At 45.5% G+C, this 22,284-nt stretch overlaps 1 protein-coding gene across 1 annotated transcript in view; it reads left to right on the top strand.

Moving 5' to 3' along the window:
- The window catches only part of dhx33 (DEAH (Asp-Glu-Ala-His) box polypeptide 33), a 61,353-nt gene that overhangs the window by 28,194 nt on the left and 10,875 nt on the right, over positions 1–22,284 (top strand). The window contains exon 8 of the mRNA XM_078548766.1: positions 8,772–8,899. Within this exon, the coding sequence (XP_078404892.1) occupies positions 8,772–8,899 (128 nt within the window). The remainder of the gene's footprint in view (positions 1–8,771; positions 8,900–22,284) is intronic.

Raw genomic sequence — 22,284 nt, 5'->3', positions numbered from 1 at the left:
CCACCATCATCTTCCCCGCAACACATATGGGCTTTAAGTTTGGAGCATTGAGCTTACATTTATCTGTACATAAAAAATACATAGACTTTGCAGCACAGAGATGGGTCATTTGGCCTGAGCAATCTGTGCCAGTGTTTATGCTCCATACCTTAGTATACAGCTGAACAGCCTCCACCTGAACCCTGCTGGGACCTGTATCCTGGTGAATTGTACAACTAGGACTGTAGAGGGAGCTTTAAAATAAATAGTGGGGTTGGCGGCAGGGAGGTTCATGTGAGGGAGATTTGGAAAGTTAAAGAGAAAGGACAGGGCAATAGTATAGGTTAGTGATATGGGTAATGATAACCAGAGTGTACAAATGTAAGAGTGCACCAACAGATAAGGTCAGAGTGAGGAAAAATAAGGCTCTTTATCTGAATGTACTCTTCATCCATCTTGCTATGAATGCTTTGTTAGCACAAATAGAAATAAATGAGTATGATATGGTAGCCAATACTAAGACATGGTCGCAAAGTGACTGAGGCTGTGAATTAATTATTCAAGAGTACTTGACATTTTGGAAGGGTAGGGAGAAAGGAAAAGAAGATGGGGTAGCTCTGTTAATGAAGGATAAGATCAGTACAGTCGTGAGAAATGATCTTGGTTTGGAAGATCAAGATGTAGAATCAGTTATGGTGGAGGTAAGAAAAAGTAAAGAAATTATTGGTTAGACTAATTTACAACAGTGTAGGACAGGGTATAAATCGAGAAATAATGGGGGCTTGTAAGAAAGGTATTGCAATAATCGAGGGTGATGGATGAATCAAGTTGGCAAAGCTAGCTTTGAGGATGAGTTCATAGTGTATTTGGGACAGTTTCTTGGAACAATACATTCTGAAACCTATCAGGGAGCAGGCTATTTTAGACCTGATAACGTATAATGAGACAGGATTAATTAATGACATCATAGCAAAGGATCCTCTAGGTAAGAGTGATCATAACTGAATGTGAAATTCTATCATGTTTAGGGGAAAGAAATTTGAGCCTGAAACTAGTGCCCTAAAGTTAAATATAGGCAATTGTAAAGGTATGAGAACAGAGTTGGCTGAAGTGGACAGCGTTAGGATCCGGTTAGGGACCAGTAATGGTTTGTTTAAAGTACAGGAAATTTGAAATCCCATTTACTTCCTTAGAGAATAAAGTCACCAGATTCCACGGTTCTAAACAAACAGAAGAAATTTTACTATACTAGAGTCAAGAAAGATAGAACTCTAACATCCAGAATTTACAAGAAATAAATGTGAACTAACAGGCAACCTGTGGTCAAACACCACAAACTGTGCAAAATAGTGCAGACACACCCAAGTCAGGTCCCCAGATTTCTCAGCAACCCACCCAGATGCCGGTTGTTACTAAGCCACAAAAATTCTTTTAAAATTCTGATTCCTCATGGGGAATTTCAGCTCCTCTCTTTCACAGAGCTAGTCTGATCCCTAGCCAACAGAAGCTCTACCCTACCCGAGTTCCTTGGGTACAATCCTGACCCAAAAGGCACACTGTTCCAGATCTCTGTCAGATTTGCTCCCAGTTCCAGCCGCCTTGTTTTTCTTTTCCAGCTGAGCTGACCACCTACTGAGACTGCGTTCCACTGTGTTAGTCGGCCTACACTCCAGCGTCTAAACATAGGGATGGTCCCTGCTGCTCAGTCACACTGCTGCCAACAACTGCTTCTGACCTTCATGAGCCCCAATCTCCCCAGCTGTAGTACTGCTCCTGGGCTTGCCAGACCCCCAGCTGCAGGGAGTTAATCGCTGAATGAAGCTGGCAACCTTCTACCTCTTCAGCTCCAGACATCTCTTGGCACCCTTTTTGTGTCCTAAAACCTTAATTCTGTGGTTGGGGTTTCACACCCTCTTCGAATAGGTTTTCCTTGTGCATGTGTGCCCTTGCTGCACTCTGCACTTGCACCTGAACTCATGGGCATGCCTGGAGTTGTTGTCCTTTCACAGCATGAACCAGAGAGGCCGGCAGCAGTGTTGCATTCCCTCAGAACTGGGAAGATAGGTTAAAAGGTAAGACAGTAGAGAAGCAGTGGCTGACGTTTAAGATATCTTGTAACCCTCAACAGTTAAATATTTTGTTGAGAAAGAAGGACTAGGAGAGGGATGCACTGTCCGTGAGAAACTAAGGAAGTTAAAGATGGTATCAAATTGAAAGAAAAGATGTTGAGTGCTGCAAGGGTTAATGGTAGGCCAGAAGATTGGGAAAATTTTATAAACCAGCAAAGAATGACTTAAAAAAAAGAGAAATTAGAATGAGAATAAACTAGTAAGAAATATAAAAGCAGGCAGTAAAAGCTTCAACAGGTATATCCAAAAGGACAACAGCTAAAGTAAGTGCTCCCTTGGAGAGTGAGACTGGGGAATTCATAATTGGAAATAAGGAAATGGCAGAGATTTTGAACAAATATTTTGTATCCGTCTTCTTGATTTGTCAAATCAAAAGGACAAAGGGAAGGAGGAACTTAAAACAGTCAGCCATCACTAGCGAAAAAGTACTAGAAAAACAAATGGGACTAAAGGCTGACAAATCCCCTGGACCTGATGGCCGGCATCCCATCAGGACTATAGAGATAGCGGATGTATTGGTTGTAATCTTCCAAAATTCCTTAGATTCTGGAAATGTCCCAGTGGATTGGAAAATGACAAATGTAACACCTCTATTCAAGGAAGGAGGGAGACATAAAGCAGGAAACTATCAGCCAGTTAGCCTACCATCTGTCATTGGGAAAATGTTTGAATCCATTATTAAGGAAGTAGTAGCAGGGCACTTAGAAGATCATAATTTGGCTACAATACACTCAGTCCCTTCATCCAGGCCATTACGTAGATCATATAGTCGAGGCCCCAGTACTGATCCGTGTGGCATTAAACTAATTACCATTTTCCAACCTGAAAATGACCCATTTATTCCAACTCTGTTTCCTTTAGTTAGCCAATCCCATATCCATGCAAATATATTACTCCAACACCACGAGCTCTTGTGTCGTAACCTTTTATGTAGCACAGTGACAGAAATCACTGTGGTTTTACAAAAGAAAAATGGTGTTTCACAAATTTATTACAGTCCTTTGAGGATGTGACAAGCAGGGAGGATAAATGGAAACCCGATACACTGGTGTATGTGGATTTCCAAAAGGCATTCAATAAGATGCCACGTAAAAGATGACTGCACAAGTTAAGAGCTAATGATGTTGGAGTAATATATTTGCATGGATAGGGGATTGGCTAACTAACAGGGAACAGAATCGGAGTAAATGGGTCATTTTCAGGTTGGAAAATGGTGACTAGTTTAGTGCCACAGGGATCAGTGCTGGGGCCTCGACTAGTTATGATCTATATAATAACCTGGATGAAAGGACCGAGCGTATTGTACCCAAATTTACTGTTGATGCAAAAATAGGTGGGAAAGCAAATTGTGAAATGGACACAAAAGAGCCTGCGAGGGTTAAGTGAGTGGGCAAAAATTTGGCAGATGGAGTATAATGTGGGAAAATGAGGTCAGCAGACTTTGGCGGGAAGAATAGAAAAGCAGAATATTATTTAAATGGAGAGAGATTGCAGAATGTTGTGGTACAGAGGGACCTGGGTGCCCTTGGCATGAATCACAAATGTTAGCGTGCAGGGACAGCAAGTAATTAGGAAGGGAAATGGAATGTTGGCCTTTATTGTATGGGGGATGGCATTTAAATGTAGGGAAGTCTTGCTACAACTGTACAGAGCATTGCTGAGATCACACCTGGAGCACTCTGTACAATGTGGTCTCTTCACGTAAGCAGGCATATACTTGTATCCTCAGTCAGGGAATGAAGCTTTGTGTGTCCAAAGGTGCCGTGATGTTTCTAGTGTTTGGGTGAAGAGAGTTAGCATGCATTCTGCTCTTGTGCTAGTTTGCTTCTCATTTTCAGGTCACACCACTGGATAACAGCAATGCAGAAAGAGAGGCAAATGTATAAGTCTCTCCCTACCTGTACACAGCTTCTCCATCAGCAAGACCTCATCTATGCCTCCTTGTTGAAACATGGAAACTAGGTCCCTCGTGGCCTCAGGCTAAAACTTCGGAGAAGGTTTGCCCCTCAGACATGCAGTGTGTAGATCTACTGGCATGTGGACACACCCTGACACTCATGAACCAAGCTCCATTGCCTTGTGTATACCTTGAGAGAGTTGAAGGCTAAGGGAGTAAACGCTGACAAAAAATTCAAAAGCAGACTGCTGCCTAAATATGTCATCTTTCCAGCAGCTCCTGCAAACCATGCTGGCACCAAATGTAGTGCTTTGCATTCCGTTGGGAGGTTGCAAGGGGGACTGTAATGTTTGGGCAGCCCAAGGCCTCCATAAATTTTGCCCAGGTTTGTACCCTAGAGAGTACAGTGAAGCTTCACTGCATAGCATTAACACAACATGGCAGACGGCAGTTATGAGAGTTCAGCTGGATAAGAAGAGGGCCCAGAGAAAACAGAGGCCAGCAAATCGTGCACCTTCTCAACCCACTATCTTCCTCTGCACCATATGCGGCAGAGACTGCCATGCCAAGATGGGACTCCTGAGTCACACCTTAACACAGAGTTGACCACCAGGACGCAAGCTATTGTCTTACGAGAATGAAGGGTGCCCCTAGTGTTGGAAGCAGTTCAGAGAAGGTTGTCTAGGCTGATTCCTGGAATGAAGGAGTTCATTGAAGTTTCGAAGAATGAGTGGTGACCTTATTGAAACATATAAGATTTAGAGGGAACTTGACAAGGTAAATACTGAGAGGATGTTTCCCCGAGTGGGGGAATCGAGAACTAGGGGCCACAGTTTCAAAATAAGAGGTGTCTCATTAAAGAAAATGAGGAGGAATTTCTTCTCTCTAATGTCCATTGCAACTCTCTTCCCCAGGGAGCAGTGGAGGCTGGGTCATTGAATATAGTCGATGCTGAGTTTGACAGATTTTTGATCTAACAGGGAATTGAGGATTATTGGGGTTTGGGGGAGAGAGTGTGGGGCTGCAGCAAAGTGGAGTTTAAGGCCAAAATCAGAACTTATTAAATGATGGAGCAAGCTGAAGAGCCTGAATGGCCTACTCCATTTCTTATATCTTGTTGGGCCTCGCCTTATCAACCTATCAATATGATTCAGATATGGAGGTTATTTACTGAATGCGGTCAACTGTTCAGGCGCATGTCACAAATCACTAGTCACAAGGCACAATCCCCAATCCGTCAGTGAATTTTAATTTATTTGTAGAATATCGTGACATTTGGGAATAGCCCTAGAGTGTATTTCAATGTAGTTAAACATAAGAACTAGGAGCAGGAGTACGCATTTCAGCCCCTCGAGCCTGCCCCGCCAATCAATACAATCATGGCTGATCTCATTTTGGCCTCAACTTCAATTTCCCGCCCGCCCTCCATAACCTTTCAACCCGTTACTAATTAAAAATCTGTCTATCTCCTCAAATTTATTCAGCGTCCCGGCATCCACTGCCCTCAGAGGTAGTGAATTCCACAGATTCACGACCCTTTGAGAAAAGTCATTCCTCCTCAAGTCTGATTTAAATCTACCACCACTTAGCCTAAAACTATGGCCTCTCATTCTAGAATGCCCCACAAGGGGAAACATCAGCTCCACGTCTATTTTGCCTATTCCCTTTAGCATCTTATATACCTCAATTAGATCTCCCCTCATCCTTCTAAACTTTAGCGAGCATAGGCCTAAACTACTCAATCTCTCCTCATAAGACAAGCCCCACATCTCTGGAATCAATCTAGTGAACCTCCTCTGACCTGCCTCCAATGCAACTACATCCTTCCTCAAGTAAGGGGACCAAAACTGTGCACAGTACTCCGGGTGCGGTCTCACCAATGCCTTGTACAGTTGCAACAACACTTCCCTATTTTTATACTCTATTCCTTTAGCAATAAATGCCAAAATTCCATTTGCCTTCCTTATTACCCGCTGTACCTGCATACTAGCTTTCAGCGATTAATGCATGAGGACACCCAGATCCCTCTGCACTGAAGCATTCTGAAGTTTCTCTCCATTTAAATAATAAGTCGCCTTTTTATTCTTCTGACCAAAATGGATAACCTCTCACTTATCCACGTTAAACTCCATCTGCCAAATTTTGGCCCATTCACCTAACCTGTCCATATCCATTTGTAAATTTCTTAGTTCTTCATTGCAACTTACTTTCCCACCTATTTTGGTGTCATCTGCAAATTTAGCTATAATAACTTCTATCCCTGAATCCAAGTAATTAATATAGATTGTAAATAGCTGGGGCCCAAGGACCAAACCCTGTGGCACTTCACTAGTTACAGCTTGCCATCCAGAAAAAGACCCATTTATCCCGACTCTCTGCTTTCTGTTGATTAGCCAATCCTCTATCCAAGCTAATATATTACCCCTAACTCCGTGTGATCTTATCTTGTGTTTTAATGTTTTGTGCGGCACCTTATCAAAGGCCTTCTGGAAGTCCAGATATCCTACATCTACAGGATCCCCATTATCCGCTTTATTTGTCACACCTTCAAAGAACTCTAGCAAATTAGTCAAACACGATTTACTCTTCATAAAACCATGCTGACTCTGATGGATTGCATTTTAACTTTCCAAATGCCCCATTACTTCTTTCTTAATAATGGATTCCAACAATTTCCCAACGACAGACGTTAAACTAACTGGCCTATAGTTTCCTACTTTCTGCCCCCAACCCCCCCGCCCCCCACTCACTGCCTTTTGAATAAGGGTGTTATATTAGCATTTTGCCAATCCACTGGAACCTTTCCAGAATCCAGGGAATTTTTGAATATTATAGCCAATGCCTTCACTATCTCCGCTGCCACTTCCTTTAAGACCCTGGGATATAGGCCATCGTGTTCCTGGGACTTGTCACCCTTTAATCCCAATGGTTTGCTCAGTACTTTTTCTCTAGTGATTGTCCTAAGTTCCTCCTTCTCTATACCCTCTGCACTACCTGTTACTATTGGGGTGGTACTAGTGTCCTCCACCGTGAAAACTGGGGTAGAATATTGATTAAGCGTCTCTGCCATTTCTGCGTTCCCCACTATTAACTCCACAGTCTCATCCTCCAAGGGACCAACATTCACTTTAGCTGCTCTCTTTCCTTTTAGATACTTGTAAAAGCTTTTGCTATCAGTTTTTACAAAAGTTTCTCACTCTCAAACTGAACTTGAAATTCTAGCATGCTATGATCACTCTTCCCTAGAGGATCCTTTACTATGAGATCATGAATTAATCCCATCTCATTACACAGAACCAAATCCAGAATAGTCTGCTCTCTGGCTGGTTCCACAACATATTGCTCCAAGAAACAATCTCTAATACACTCTGTGAACTCTCTCTCTCGAGGCTACGCTTGCCAATTTGATTAGTCCCAGTCTATGTGCATTTTGAAACAAGCCATGATTATTGCCGTGCCTTTCTTACGTACTCCCAGTATTTCCTGGTTTATACTGTGCCCTACTGCTGAACTACTGTTTGGGGACCTATAGATTACTCCCACCAGGGACTTCTTTCCCTTGCTATTTCTTATTTCTACCCAGACTGACTCTACGTCTTGCTCTCCAGTGCCCATATCATTCCTCATTATAGCACTGATCTCTTCCTTTACTAACAAAGCAACACCATCTCTTTTTCCTTCCAAAACACTGAGTACCCTTGGATATTCAACTCCAAACCTGTTCTCCCTGTTACCACGCCTCAGTAATTGCTAGCAAACCATACCTATTTATCTCTATTTGCGCTGTTAACTCATTAGTTTTATTCCGGATGCTGCATGCATTCAGATACAAAGCCTTTAAGTTTGCCCTATTGTCAATTTTCCCTACTCTTATATGATTTTTTGGTGCAATATGGCGTTCACACACTCTGTCCCTTTCCTTTTACTTTTTGGTAACAATCAGCCTCGTCACTAACCTGCACCCTTACCCTCTCCTTAAACTTTGATTTTTTATATTTCCATGCAACTGAACCCTCCCCACCACCCCCAACTATTTAGTTTAAAGCCCTATCTACAACGCTAGTTATGCGATTTGCCAGGACACTGGTCCCAGCATGATTCAAGTGGAGCCCATCCGAACGGAATAGCTCCCTTTCTCCAGTGCTGGTGCCAATGTCCCATGAATTCGAACCCATTTCTCCCACACCAATCTTTGAGCCACGTATTTACCTCTTTAATCTTATTGACCCTGTGCCAATTAGCTCGTGGCTCAGGTGATAATCCAGAGATTATTAACTTTAAGTTTTGCTTTTTAATTTAGCCACTAGCTGCTCGTATTCCCTCAGCAGAACTTCTTTCCCCATTCTACCTATATCGTTGGTACCTATGTGGACCACGACAACTGGATCTTTCCCCTCCCACTCCAAGTTCCTCTACAGCCCAGATGAGATATCCTTAACCCTGGCACCAGGTAGGCAACACAGCCTTTGGGACTCTCGATCCTGGCTGCAGAGAACAGTATCTATTCCCCTAACTATACTATCCTATCTATATCCTAACTGCACTATCAAAGACTGTTATCTTTGAGCTAGCAGAGAGTGTTTGTGGACAATTGTATTTGTGGACAATTAATGCTACCAGAAATTTTAAAAGCTTTGGATTCTAATGCAGTTTTTCCATTCTTGTTTTGCAATGCTGTTTTTGTTGTTATCTAAAAGTATAATCTGCTCTTCCATGTGGCTCTTGGCTCTTTAATGATACCCTAATCTAATATTGTGTGTCCACAGATGCGGTGCGAGCAGCCATTGAACAGCTTGAACTCCTGGGTGCGGTAGAGCACAAAAACAACCAGATCACCCTGACACCAATGGGCAAGAAAATGGCAGCATTCCCTCTGGAACCCAGATTTTCTAAGGTAGCACTAGTAAACGGTTTAATCCATAGCTTACAAAATCAAGATGCCCAGACCCTGGGAAGTAGATGGGGAGCTGTGCAGCACTGGACAAGTCCCAGGGAGGCACCTGAACATGAGGTGACTAGTCCCAGAGAGTGCCTGGGCCCCTGGTGATTCACAAGATCATATTTAGACACTTTATTCAAAGTATGTGGAATCGACTGCCCAGAGGATGTGCCTATGGGATGGGGTGTGAGGCAGAGGGTGATGAATGTGACTGTTCCAGGGTGAGATTCTGGACAGGAAGTTGAGGGGGGGAGGTTTGTAGGGTCTTGAATGTGAGGAATGGTTTCCTCAGCATGGTATTGTGAAGAAATGCAGATACTTGAAGTGAGTTTGAAAAGGAACAGTGTTCAGTGTTCTGGGGAAAGGGCGGGAGAATGTCACTTAGTGAATTGCTCATTCAGAGAGGTGGTACAGACACAATGGGTCGAATGGCCTCCACCTGCGCTGTCCAAATTCTGTGATACTGTGAGGGCTTATTTGTGGGGTGGGTTGATTGGATTGCTGGGTGTTCTTTCTTCCTGCATTTTCCTTTATTCCTGAATGGCAAGAGAAATGATGTGTTTATAGCTGAATGAAGAAAGAAAAACTAAACAGTATGGGAATTGTTCGGAGCAGGTGAGAAAGGGGTGAACTGGCTCCCCTCTATTTAGCCTTCTCGCTCGTTCACAACAAAGATTTAAATTTCTTTTTCACGAGGATATGCCTTTTCTGAATCCAAATGTATTTAACTATTTATGCAGGGAGCTAATCAAACAAGGTTTTCTTGAGTTAAAGCAAGAGCAAATTTATTAACCACTAAACTTGAGAGAAAAATAAAATAAAAACACGACATCACGCACGCAGGTATAAGGGAAGTTAGAGCCTAATAAAGTTAAAAGAATAATACAGTTAAATGTCCTTTGATTGTTCTGGAGGTGTAGATTTTTAAACGTTTTGGCCAATTTGGATTAGCTGGTTTTGTGGATGTGGTCAAATGTAGAAGATGTTGCAATTATTACAAGATCTTTGCTCGCTGGTAGATTTCTAGTAATGCTGGTTTCCGAACTGGTGATACACTTGTTCCAAAAGAGCGAGAGAGCCCAGCTGTAAGCCTGTTTCTATTGCTTTCTTGCAATCTCCCTGCAGTGGCTGCAGCCTGGCCTGAAATACCTCACCCTTTGTGTACTTCCAAGGGGTTTAGGGTGGGCCTATCTGTGCCAGTTATTGTTTTAATATCCAGCACTTTTCATTTTAATGTCTCTCCCTTAGACATTGACGGGTTTCAATGGGTCTCTGAATTATGGGAAATGTCGCCCTCCCCTGAAGATGATTTGTTTGTTTTTCCCCTTCACCTTGGGAGGTGGCCTTGCATTTTTAAGTAGATTATTCTGTCTCATTTCAAATTGCAAAGTTTCCAACAGTTGAAAGGGGCGGCATGGTGGCACAGTGGTTCGTGCTGCTGCCTCGCAGCTCAAGTGATCTTGGTTCGATTCTGACCTCGGGTGCCTGTCCGTGTGGATTTCCTCCGGTGCTCCGGTTTCCTCCCACCATCCAAAGACGTGCTGGTTAGGTGGACTGGCTGCAGTAAGCTGCCCCTTAGTGTGTGTGTTTGTTTGTGTGTGTGTGTGTTCTGTGATGGATTGGCTTCTTGCCTCCTGATTCTAATATTTGTGGGAGTTTTCAGCATATTGCCAGGGATTAATCTATTCCTTATGGCTCTTGAGTACCCCGGAGAATCAGAGGCCCCGCCCCGGAGAATCAGAGGCCCCGCCCCGGAGAATCCGAGGCCCCGCCCCGGAGAATCCGAGGCCCCGCCCCGGAGAATCCGAGGCCCCGCCCCGGAGAATCCGAGGCCCCGCCCCGGAGAATCCGAGGCCCCGCCCCGGAGAATCAGAGGCCCCGCCCCGGAGAATCAGAGGCCCCGCCCTGGAGAATCAGAGGCCCCGCCCCGTAGAATCAGAGGGCGAGAGGAGGACCCTGGGACAGAAAGCAGTACCTAGAGAATCTGGTCTATCTAGAGGATCTCGCATCAGAGAAGTGTAAGAGTATAAGGCAGTAATAGTAGGGGATCTTAACTACCCAAATATTAACAGAGATAATTTTAGTGTGCAAGGTAGGGAGGGAGCAAAATTCATAAGTTCCATCCAGGAGAACCTTTTTAGCCCGTACATAGAAAGCCCAGCAAAGGAGGGGGAAGTTCTGGACCTAATATTTGGAAATGAGCCCGGGCAGGTGGAAGATGTATCAGTAGGGGAGCATTTTGGAGATAGTGACCATAACTCAGATTTAGGGTAGTTATGGAAAAGGATAAGTTTGGGCCAGGAATAAAAGTTCTAAACTGGGGAAAGGCTAATTTTACTAAGATGAGATATGATTTGGCCCAAGTGGACTGGGAGCAGCTACTTGCAGATAAAACTGTGTCAGAGCAGTGGGAGGCATTAAAGGAGGAAATAGCGAGTGTAGCGAGAGCAAATATGTTCCCGTAAAGACAAAGTGGGGGACCAAGTCCAGAAAGCCCTGCATGTCAAGGGACATAAAGGTTAGGATTAAGAAAAAAAGAGAAGCCTATGGCAGATACTGAGGGCTCAATACAGCAGAGTCCCTAGAGGAGTATGAAAAGTGCAAGGGGAACTTAAAAAGGAAATTAGGAAAGCTAAGAGAGTGCATGAGAAGGCATTGGTGGGTAGAATAAAGGAAAACCCAAAGGGTTTTTTTAAATATATAAAGAGCAAGAGAATATCTAGGGATAGTAGGGCCAATTAGGGTCCATAGAGGTAATCTGTGTGTGGACCTGGAAGACGTGGATACAGTCCTCAATGAATATTTTGCATTGGCCTTCACAATGGAAAAGGACGACGCAGGTATAGACATCAGGGTGGAGGACTGTGAAATGTTAGAGGAAATTAACAGAGAGAGAGGAGGTACTAGCGAGTTTAGCAGCCTTAAAAGTGGATAAATCTACAGGCCCGGATGAGATGTACCCCAAGCTGTTGTGGGAGGCAAGGGAAGAGATGTCAGGGGCCCTGGTAATAATTTTCAAATCCTCTCTGGCCACAGGTGAGGTGTTAGAGGACTGGAGTACTGCTAACGTTGTCCCGTTATTAAAAAAGGAAGGGATAGACCTGGAAGTTACAGGCCTGTCAGTCTAACCTCGGTGGTGAGGAAGTTAACTAGAAAGAATTCTGAGGAACAGAATATATCTGTACTTGGAGAGACACGGATTAATCAGGGGTAGCCAGCATGGATCTGATAAGAGATGGCCGTGTTTGACACATTTGATTGAATCCTTTGAGGAGGTATTCCTCTCCACAGATGCTGTCAGACCTGCTGAGTTTTTCCAGGTATTTTTATTTTTGTTTTTGTTTTCCTTTGAGGAGGTAACCAGGAGTATCAATGAGGGTAATGCATTTGATGTGGTCCACATGGACTTTAGCAAGGCTTTTGATAAGGTTCCTCATGGCAGACTGATCAAGAAAGTAAGAGCCCATGGGATCCAAGGCAAAGTGGTACGTTGGATCCAAAATTGGCCGAGAGGCCGGAAGCAGAAGGTGATGGCAGAGGGATGTTTCTGTGACTGGAAGTCTGTTTCCAGTGGGGTTCTGCAGGGCTCAGTGCTGGGGCCCTTGCTGTTTGTGGTGTACATAAATGATTGGGACTTAAATGTAGGGGTATGATCAAGTCATTCACAGATGACACGAAAATTGGTAGGGTGGTAAATAGTGAGGACGATAGCTGTAAACCACAGGAGGGTATCAATGGACTGGTCTGGTGGGCAGAGCAATGGCAAATGGAATTCAGCCCAGAAAAGTGTGAGGTAATGCACTTGGGGAGGGCTAACAAGACAAGGAATTTCACTATGAATGGTAGTACTGAAAATCAGATGGACCTTGGTGTACATATCCACAGATCCCTGAAGGTAGCAGGGCAGGTAGATAAGGTGGTTAAGAAGGCATATGGGAATACTTGCCTTTATTAGCCAAGGCATAGAATACAAGAGCAGGTAGGTCATGTTGGAGTTGTATAGAACCTTGGTGAGGCCACAGCTGGAGTACTGCGTGCAGTTCTGGTCACCACATCATAGGAAGGATGTGATTGAACTGGAGAGGGTGCAGAGAAGATTTACCAGGATGCTGCCCGGGCTGGAGGGTGTGAGCTATGAGGAAAGATTGGATAGGCTGGGGTTGTTTTCCTTGGACAAGCGAAGGTTGAGAGGGGACCTGATAGAGGTGTATAAGATCATGAGGGACATAGATAGGGTGGATAGGAAGGCACTTTTTCTATTAGTAGAGGCGTCGCTAACCAGGGGGTGGAGATTTAAGATAAGAGGTAGAAGGCTAAGAGGGGAGTTGAGGAGAAATATTTTCACCCAGAGGGTGGTGGGAGTCTGGAACTCACTGCCTGAAGTGGTGGTTGAGTCAGAAACTTTCATAACATTTAAGAAGTATTTAGATATTCACTTGCGTTGCCATAGCCTCCAGAGCTAACGGCCAAGTGCTGGAAAATAGGATTAGTGTTGACAGATCTTGGTTGACTGGCGTGGATACGATGGACTGAATGGCCTCCTTCTGTGCTGTAAACATCTGAGTCTAATCAGGCAGCATAACAAAAAGGCTGTTCAGCCCATTGTGCCTGTGCTGGCTCTATGAAAGAGAGTCCCAATCAGTCCTGCACTCTGCCTTCCATGGCCCTGCAAATTTTCCCCAAGTCTTTATTCAATTCCCTTTTGAAAGTTACTGTTGAATCTGCTACCACCACTCTTTCAGGAGATGCATTCCAGATCACAACAGCTGACTGTGCATGAAACCATTCCCTGCAGTTCCCCTCTGGTTCTTCTGCCAACTACCTTCAATCTGTGCTCTCTGGTTGCTGACCCTCTTGCCAGTGGAAACAGTTTCCCCCGATGTAATCTATAAAAACTCTTGATTTTGTACACCTCTCACATGTCATTTTAATCTTCTCTGCTCTGAGGAGAAGAGCCCTAGCTTCTCTAGTCTTTCCATACACCTGAAGTCCTTGGTACCATTCCAGTCTGCACCCTCTCCAGGGCCTTCAAATCCTTTCGAAAAAATGGCGCTCAGAATTCAACACGTTCAGCTGAGGCTTAACCAATATTTTATTGTTCATGGGATGTTGGTGTTGCTGGCTAGGTCAGCATTTATTGCCCATCCCTAATTGAGAAGGTGGTGGTGAGCTGCCTTCTTGAATTGCTGCAATCCATGTAGTGTAGGTACACCTACAATGCTGTTAGGAAGGGAGTTCCAGGATTTTGACTCAGCAACAGTGAAAGAACAGCGATTATATTTCCAAGTCAGGGTGGTGAGTGACTTGGAAGGGAACTTCCAGGCGGTGGTGTTCCCATCTATCTGCTGCCCTTGTCCTTCTAGCTGGTAGTGGTCGTAGGTTTGGAAAGTGCTGTCTAAGCAGCCTTGGTGAGTTCCTGCAGTGCATCTTGAAGAAGCTACACACTGTTGCCACTGTCCGTCAGTGGTGGAGGGAGTGAATGTTTGTGGATGGGGTGCCAATAAAGTGGGCTGCTTTGTCCTGGATGGTGTCGAGCTTCTTGAGCGCTGTTGCAGCTGCATTCATCTAGGCAAGTGGAAAGTATTCCGTCACACTCCTGACTTGTTCCTTGTAGATGGTGGACAGGCTTTGGGGAGTCAGGACGTGAGTTTCTTGCCCTAGTATTCCTAGCCTTTGACCTGCTCTTGTAGCCACAGTATTTATATGGCTAGTCCAGTTCAATTTCTGGCCAACGGTAACCCCAGGATGTTGATAGTGGGGGATTCAGCAATGGTAATGCCATTGAATGTCAAGGGGTGATGGTTAGATTCTCTCTTGTTGGAGATGGTCATTGCCTGGCACTTGTGTGGCGCGAATGTTACTTGCCACTTGTCAGCCCAAGCCTGGATATTGTCCAGGTCTTGCTGCATTTAGACATGGACTGCTTCAGTATCTGAGGAGTCACAAATGGTGCTGAACATTGTGCAATCATCAGCGAACATCCCCACTTCTGACCTTATGATGAAAGGAAAGTCATTGATGAAGCAGCTGAAGATGGTTGGGTCCAGGACACTACCCTGAGGAGCTCCTGCAGTGATGCCCTGGAGCTGAGATGGCCGACCTCCAACAACCACAACCATCTTCCTTCGTGTTAGGTATGGCTCCAACCAGCGGAGAGTTTTTCCCCGATTCCCATTGACTCCAGTTTTGCTAGGGCTCCTTGATGCCACACTCGGTCAAATGCTGTCTTGATGTCAAGGGACAGTCACTCACATCTCACCTTTGGAGCTCAGCTCTTCTGTCCGTATTTGAACTAAGGCTGTAATGAGGTTAGGAGCTGAGTGGCCCTGGCGGAACCCAAACTGGGCGTCAGTTCAATGAGTAGGTTATTGCCAAGCAAGTGACGCTTGATAGCACTGTTGATGACCCCTTCCATCACTTTACAGATGATTGCGAGTAGACTGCTGAGGTGGTAACTGCCTAGGTTGGATTTGACCTGCTTCTTCTGTACATGACATAACTGGGCAATTCTCCGCATAGCTGGGTAGATGCCAGTGTTGTAGCTGTACTGGAACTAGCTTGGCTAGGGGTGCGGCAAGTTCTGAAACACAAGTCTGCAGTACTATTGCTGGAATATTATCAGAGCCCTTAGCCTTTGCAGTATCCAGTGCCTTCAGCCGTTTCTTGGTATCATGTGGAGGGAATCGAATTGGCTGAAGACTGGCACCTGTGATGCTGGGGACTTCCGGAGGAGGCCGAGATGGATCAACCACTCGGCGCTGCTGGCTGAAGATTGTTGCAAATGCTTCAGCCTTATCTTTTGCATTGATGTGCTAGGCTCCTCCATCATTGAGGATGGGAATATTCGTGGAGCCTCCTCCTCCAACGAGTTTAACTGTCCACCACTATTCACGACTCGGTGTAGTAGGACTGCAGAGCTTAGACCTGATCCGTTGGTTGTGGAATCGCTTAGATCTGTCTATCATTTGCTGTTTATGCTGTTTGGCATGCAAGCAGTCCTGTGTTGTAGCATCACTAGGTTCAGATGCCATTTTTAGGCATGCCTGGTGCTGCTCCTGGCATGCCCCCCTGCACTCTTCATTGAACCAGGGTTGATCCACTGGCTTGATGGTAATGGTAGAGTGGATGATATGCCAGACCATGAAGTTACAGATTGTGGTTGAGTGCAGTTCTGCTGCTAGTGATGGCCCACAGCGCCTCATGGTTGCCCAGTCATGTGTTGTTAGATCTGTTTGAAATGTAACCCATTTAGCATGGTGGTATTGCCACAGAACACGATGGAGGTTATTCTCAATGTGAAGACAGGACTTCGTCTCCACAAGAATTGTCCGCTGGTCTCTCGCTCTCTCGTTTTTGCGCTCTCTTGCTCTCACAGTTAACCATGATCTCCGTTTCGGGTCATCCATTTCACTGAGATTGCCCTTCTTTCCATTGAGTATCTGCACCTTCAATTGTTATTTTTATTTATCCTTTAGAATCACAGAATCACAATGCAGAAGAGGCCCTTCAGCCCATCGAGTCTGCACCGACACGTGAGAAACACCTGACTTACCTACCTAATCCCATTTACCAGCACTTGGCCCATAACCTTGAACGTTATGACATGCCAAGTGCTCATCCAGGTACTTTCTAAAGGATGTGAGGCAACCCGCCTCCACCACCCTCCCAGGCAGTGCATTCCAGACTGTCACCACCCCCTGGGTAAAAAGGTTTTTCCTCACATCCCCTCTAAACCTCCTGCCCCTCACCTTGAACTTATGCCACCTTGTGACTGACCCTTCAACTAAGGGGAACAGCTGCTCCCTGTCCATGCCCCTCATAATCTTGAACACCTCAATCAGGTTGCCCCTCAGTCTTCTCTGCTCCAACGAAAACAACCCAAGTCTATCCAACCTCTCTTCATGACTTAAATGTTTCATCCCAGGCAACATCCTGGTGAATCTTCTTTGCACCCCTTCCAGTGAAATCACATCCTTCCTATAATGTGGTGACCAGAACTGCACTCAGTACTCCAGCTGTGGCCTCACCAAGGTTCTATACAACTCCAACATGACCTCCCTACTTTTCTAATCTATGCCTTGATTGATAAAGGCAAGTGTCCCATATGCCTTTTTCACCACCACACTAACATGCCCCTCCGCCTTCAGAGATCTATGGACACACATGCCAAGGTCCCTTTGTTCCTCAGAACTTCCTAGTGTCATGCCATTCATTGAATACTTGTCAAATTACTCCTTCCAAAGTGTATCACCTCTCACTTTTCAGGATTAAATTCCATCTGCCACTTTTCTGCCCATTTGACCATCCCGTCTATATCTTCCTGTAGCCCAAGACACTCAGCCTCACTGTTAACCACCCGTCCAATCTTTGTGTCATCCACAAACTTACTAATCCTACCCCCTACATAGTCATCTACGTCATTTATATAAATGACTAATAATAGGGGACCGAGCACAGATCACTACATCAACTACACTACCCTCATCTACACACCTGGTCACCTCCTCAAAAAATTCAATCAAATTTGTTAGTCATCCCACACAGCACAGGCTAATGGATTTTCCTGCCCTCAAACCAGTTTTCAAGAAGTTCTGACACCCTCTAGTTACTTAGCTCAGCAGTGAAAAGCAGCGAGTGTCTCTGTCTGTGATGTTGACACAGTCAGAAGCAGTTACTGAGATGAATCTGTAGAAGCCAGTGATATGCAGAGGAACTCGCCCAACCACCTTTCTCTGTGGGTTGGTGGGTGGGGGCTGTCCCCCCACCCACCCCTGTGAGGCAGCAGGAGGCAACATGCCCCTTTTCTGTGGGAAGAGACATGCCATTTCCCTTCAGGACTGTGTGTGTGTGTCCCATGTCCCCCCTCTGTGGGGAATGTTGGGGGAGCAATCCCTCTTGTCTATGGGGACTGGGAGGATGCTGTCTGTGTGAGGGGAGCCATGGCCATTTGCCAGTGGGGGTGGGAATGCTGGTCCCCTTGCCCCTTCTCTGTGTGGGTGGGGGTGGGGTACATGCTTCTTCTCTGCGGCGCGGTGGGGAACCATGTTCATCTGTGGGTTTTGGGAGGGCTGGCCCCCATGCCCCTTCTCTGCAGCCCTTCCAGTACTTGGATATTTCCCTTGTGCCTGGTGACCAGCATCGAATACAATGATGGTGTTCAAAGAGAAGACTTCATTTGGCCCTCCAATTACACTCTTGCCACATTAATGTTGAGCTGTGTAATTCAAGGTGGTATCCTCCTGATTATGTTGGTAGCAGCTTGTTGCTCCTTTCAGAATAAAACTTGAATATTTTCATACCCTTGTATGAATTGGGTGGCACTTGGGTGGCCTTGTCTCCAGGGAGCAGACTCGGAGGGAGGAGCACCGGAGCAGTGACTTCGGGGCACAGAAGCCAAAACTGAAAAAGTGAAGTCACAGGAAAGCTGTGACCTGATTGGTTGGTAGGAAATCTGCACCAAATTTGAAAAAAAAACACTGCAAAGCTAATTAATAAATTAATTATCTAAGTAGAGATGGCTGGGCAGGTGATGTGCTGTAGCTGTATGATGTGGGAACTGGCAGATCCCATTGTGAGCCGCAGTGACCACATCTGCAGCAAGTGTTGGTTGCTGGAGGAACTCCGGCTCAGAATTGATGAGCTGGAGTCCGAGCTCCGGACGCTGTGGCACATCCGGGAGCGGGAGAGTTACCTGGACGCCTTGTTTCAGGAGGCGGTCACACCCGGTAGATTAAGTACCTCAAGTCCGGTCAGTGGTCAGGGTCAGCAGGGTGTGACTGCAAGTGAGGCAGGTAGAGGGATCCTGTGTTCATGAACAGAGGAGCCTCAGCTCTTGACCTTGTCCAACAGGTACGAGGTACTTGCTCCCTGTGTGGATGAGGAAGAGGGCTGTAGGGAGGATGAGCCAGCTGACCACGGCACCATGGCACAGGAGGCCATTCAAGAGGGGGGAGCAAAAAGACAAGTGGTAGTTGTAGGGGATTCTATAATTAGGGGAATTGATAGCTTCCTTTGTAAGCAGGATCAAGAGTCCCGCATGGTATGTTGCCTGCCCGGTGCCAGGGTGAGGGACGTCTCTGACCGGCTTGAAAGGATATTGGAGAGGGAGGGGGAGGATCCAGTTGTTGTGGTCCACGTCGGGACAAATAACATAGGTAAGACTAGGAAAGAGGACCTGTTTGGGGATTATCAGGAACTAGGAACTAAATTAAAGAACAGATCCTCAAGGGTTATAATCTCCGGATTACCACCCGAGCCACGTGCAAATTGGCATAGGGTCGCGAGAATAAGGGAAGTAAACACGTGGCTAAAGGATTGGTGCAGGAAAGAGGGGTTCCATTTTGTGGGGCACTGGCATCAGTATTGGAACAGGAGGGATCTGTACTGTTGGGACGGTCTCCACCTGAACCGATCTGGGACCAATGTTCTAGCGAAAAGGGTAAATAGGGTGGTCAACAGGACTTTAAACTAGAAAGTGGGGAGGGGGGGGAGGGAAGGGTAAAACTCCAAGAAGTATGACTAATGGGAAACAAAGCAGCAGGTTAGCATGTGGGGGGGTGGATTCAACTTCATGGAAAATTATGAAAAAACTGAAAAGAAAGGAAAGCCCAGGAGAGGCTATTAAAGTCTCCAGAACAGAAAATAGGACAGAGTATTTGGAAAGGGCTAGGAATCTAACTTCAAGCACATCAGATAAAGGGACAACAATGAGAAAGGGGACGGGAAATACAGGACTGAAGGTGTTGTATCTGAATGCACGCAGTATATGAAATAAGGTAAATGAGCTTGTGGCGCAGGTTGAAATTGGCAGGTATGATGTGGTGGGCATTACGGAGACATGGCTGCAAGGGGATCAGGACTGGGAGCTAAATATCCAAGGATATAGATCCTATCGACAAGATAAGCAGGTTGGCAGAGGGGGTGGGGTTGCTTTGTTAGTAAGAAATGAAATTAAATTGATAGCAAGAAATGATGTAGGGTCAGATGATGTAGAATCTGTGTGGGTAGAGTTGAGGAACCGCAAAGGTAAAAAAACCATAATGGGAGTCATGTACAGGCCTCCGAACAGTAGTCAGGATGTGGGGCACAAGATACACCAGGAGATAGAAAAGGCGTGTAAGAAAGGCAAGGTTACAGTGATCATGGGGGATTTCAATATGCAGGTAGACTGGGAAAATCAGGTTGGTAGTGGATCCCAAGAAAAGGAATTTGTGGAATGTCTACGAGTTGGCTTTTTGGAGCAGCTTGTGGTGGAGCCCACTAGGGAACAGGCAATTCTAGATTTAGTGATGTGTAATGAGGCAGATTTGATAAGGGAGCTTAAGGTGAAGGAACCCTTAGGAGGAAGTGACCATAATATGATAGAATTTACCCTGCAATTTGAGAGGTAAAAGCTGGAATCAGATGTAACAGTATTACAGTTGAATAAAGGCAACTACAGAGGCATGAGGGAGGAGCTGGCCAGAATTGACTGGGAGATGAGCCTAGCAGGAAAGACAGTGGAACAGCAATGGCAGGAGTTTCTGGGAATAATTTGGAAGACACAGCAAAAATTCATCCCTAGGAAGAAGAAGCATACTAAAGGGAGGACGAGGCAACCATGGCTGACAAGGGAAGTCAGGAACAGCATAAAAGCTAAAGAGAAAGCATACAATGCGGCGAAGAGCAGTGAGAAACCAGGGGATTGGGAAGCCTACAAAGACCAATAGAGGACAACTAAAAAAAGAAATAAGGGAGAAGATTAAATGAGGGTAAACTAGCCAGTAATATAAAAAAAGATTGCAAGAGTTTTTTTAGATATATAAAGGGTAAGAGAGAGGCAAAAATGGACATTGGGCCACTGGAAAATGACGCTGGAGAAGTAGTAGTGGGGAACAAAGAAATGGCGGAGGAACTGAATAGGTACTTTGCGTCAGTCTTCACAGTGGAAGACACGAGTGACATCCCCAAAGTTCAAGAGAGTCGGGGGCAGAGGTGAGTATGGTGGCCATTACCAAGGAGAAGGTGCTAGGAAAACTGAAAGGTCTGAAGGTGGATAAATCACCTGGACCAGATGGATTACACCCTAGAGTTCTGAAGGAGATAGCTGAAGAGATAGTGGAGGCGTTAGTGGTGATCTTTCAGGAATCACTGGAGTCAGGGAGGGTCCCAGAGGACTGGAAAATCGCTAATGTAACCTCCCTGTTTAAGAAGGGAGTGAGGCAAAAGACGGGAAATTACAGGCCGATTAACCTGACATTGGTTGTTGGTCAGATTTTAGAGTCCATTATTAAGGATGAGATTTCAGAATACTTGGAAGTGCATGGTAAAATCGGGCAAAGTCAGCATGGTTTCATCAAGGGGAGGTCATGCCTGACAAATCTGTTAGAATTCTTTGAGGAGGTAACGAGTAGGTTAGACAAAGGAGAGCCAATGGATGTTATCTACTTGGACTTCCAGAAGGCCTTTGACAAGGTGCCGCACAGGAGGCTGCTCAGTAAGATAAGAGCTATTGGTGTTAGAGGCAAGGTACTAGCATGGTTAGAAGATTGGCTGTCTGGCAGAAGGCAGAGAGTGGGGATAAAGGGGTCCTTCTCAGGATGGCGGCCGGTGACTAGTGGAGTTCCGCAGGGGTCAATGTTGGGACCACAACTTTTCACTTTATACATTAATGATCTAGATGAAGGAACTGAGGGCACCCTTGCTAATTTTGCAGATGATACAAAGATAGGTGGAGGGACAGGTAGTATTGAGGAGGCGGGGAGACTGCGGAAGGATTTGGACAGGTTAGAAGAATGGGCAAAGAAGTGGAAGATGGAATACAACATGGGGAAGTGTGAGGTCATGCACTTTGGTAGGAAGAATAGAGGCATAGACTATTTTCTAAATGGGGAGAGAATTCAGAAATCTGGAGTGCAAAGGGACTTGGGAGTCCTGGTCCAGGATTCTCTTAAGGTTAACTTGCAGGTTGACGCGGTAGTTAGGAAGGCAAATGCAATGTTGGCATTTATTTCGAGAGGACTAGAATATAAAAGCAGGGATGTGCTGCTGAGGCTTTATAAGGCTCTGGTCAGACCACATTTAGAATATTGTGAGCAATTTTAGGCCCCGCATATCAGGAAGGATGTGCTGGCCCTGGAGAGGGTCCAGAGGAGGTTCACGAGAATGATCCCAGGAATGAAAAGCTTAACATATGAGGAACGTTTGAGGACTCTGGGTCTATACTCGATGGAGTTTAGAAGGATGAGGGGGATCTGATTGAAACTTACAGAATACTGAAAGGCCTGGATAGAGTGGATGTGGGGAAGATGTTTCCATTAGTAGGAGAGACTAGGACCCGAGGGCACAGCCTCAGAGTAAAG

Source organism: Cetorhinus maximus, chromosome 9 (genome assembly GCF_964194155.1).
Source record: "Cetorhinus maximus chromosome 9, sCetMax3.hap1.1, whole genome shotgun sequence".
Taxonomy (NCBI): Eukaryota; Metazoa; Chordata; class Chondrichthyes; order Lamniformes; family Cetorhinidae; genus Cetorhinus; species Cetorhinus maximus.
Note: the sequence above shows the minus strand (reverse complement) of the source record. Positions and strands in the feature narration are given on the sequence as shown.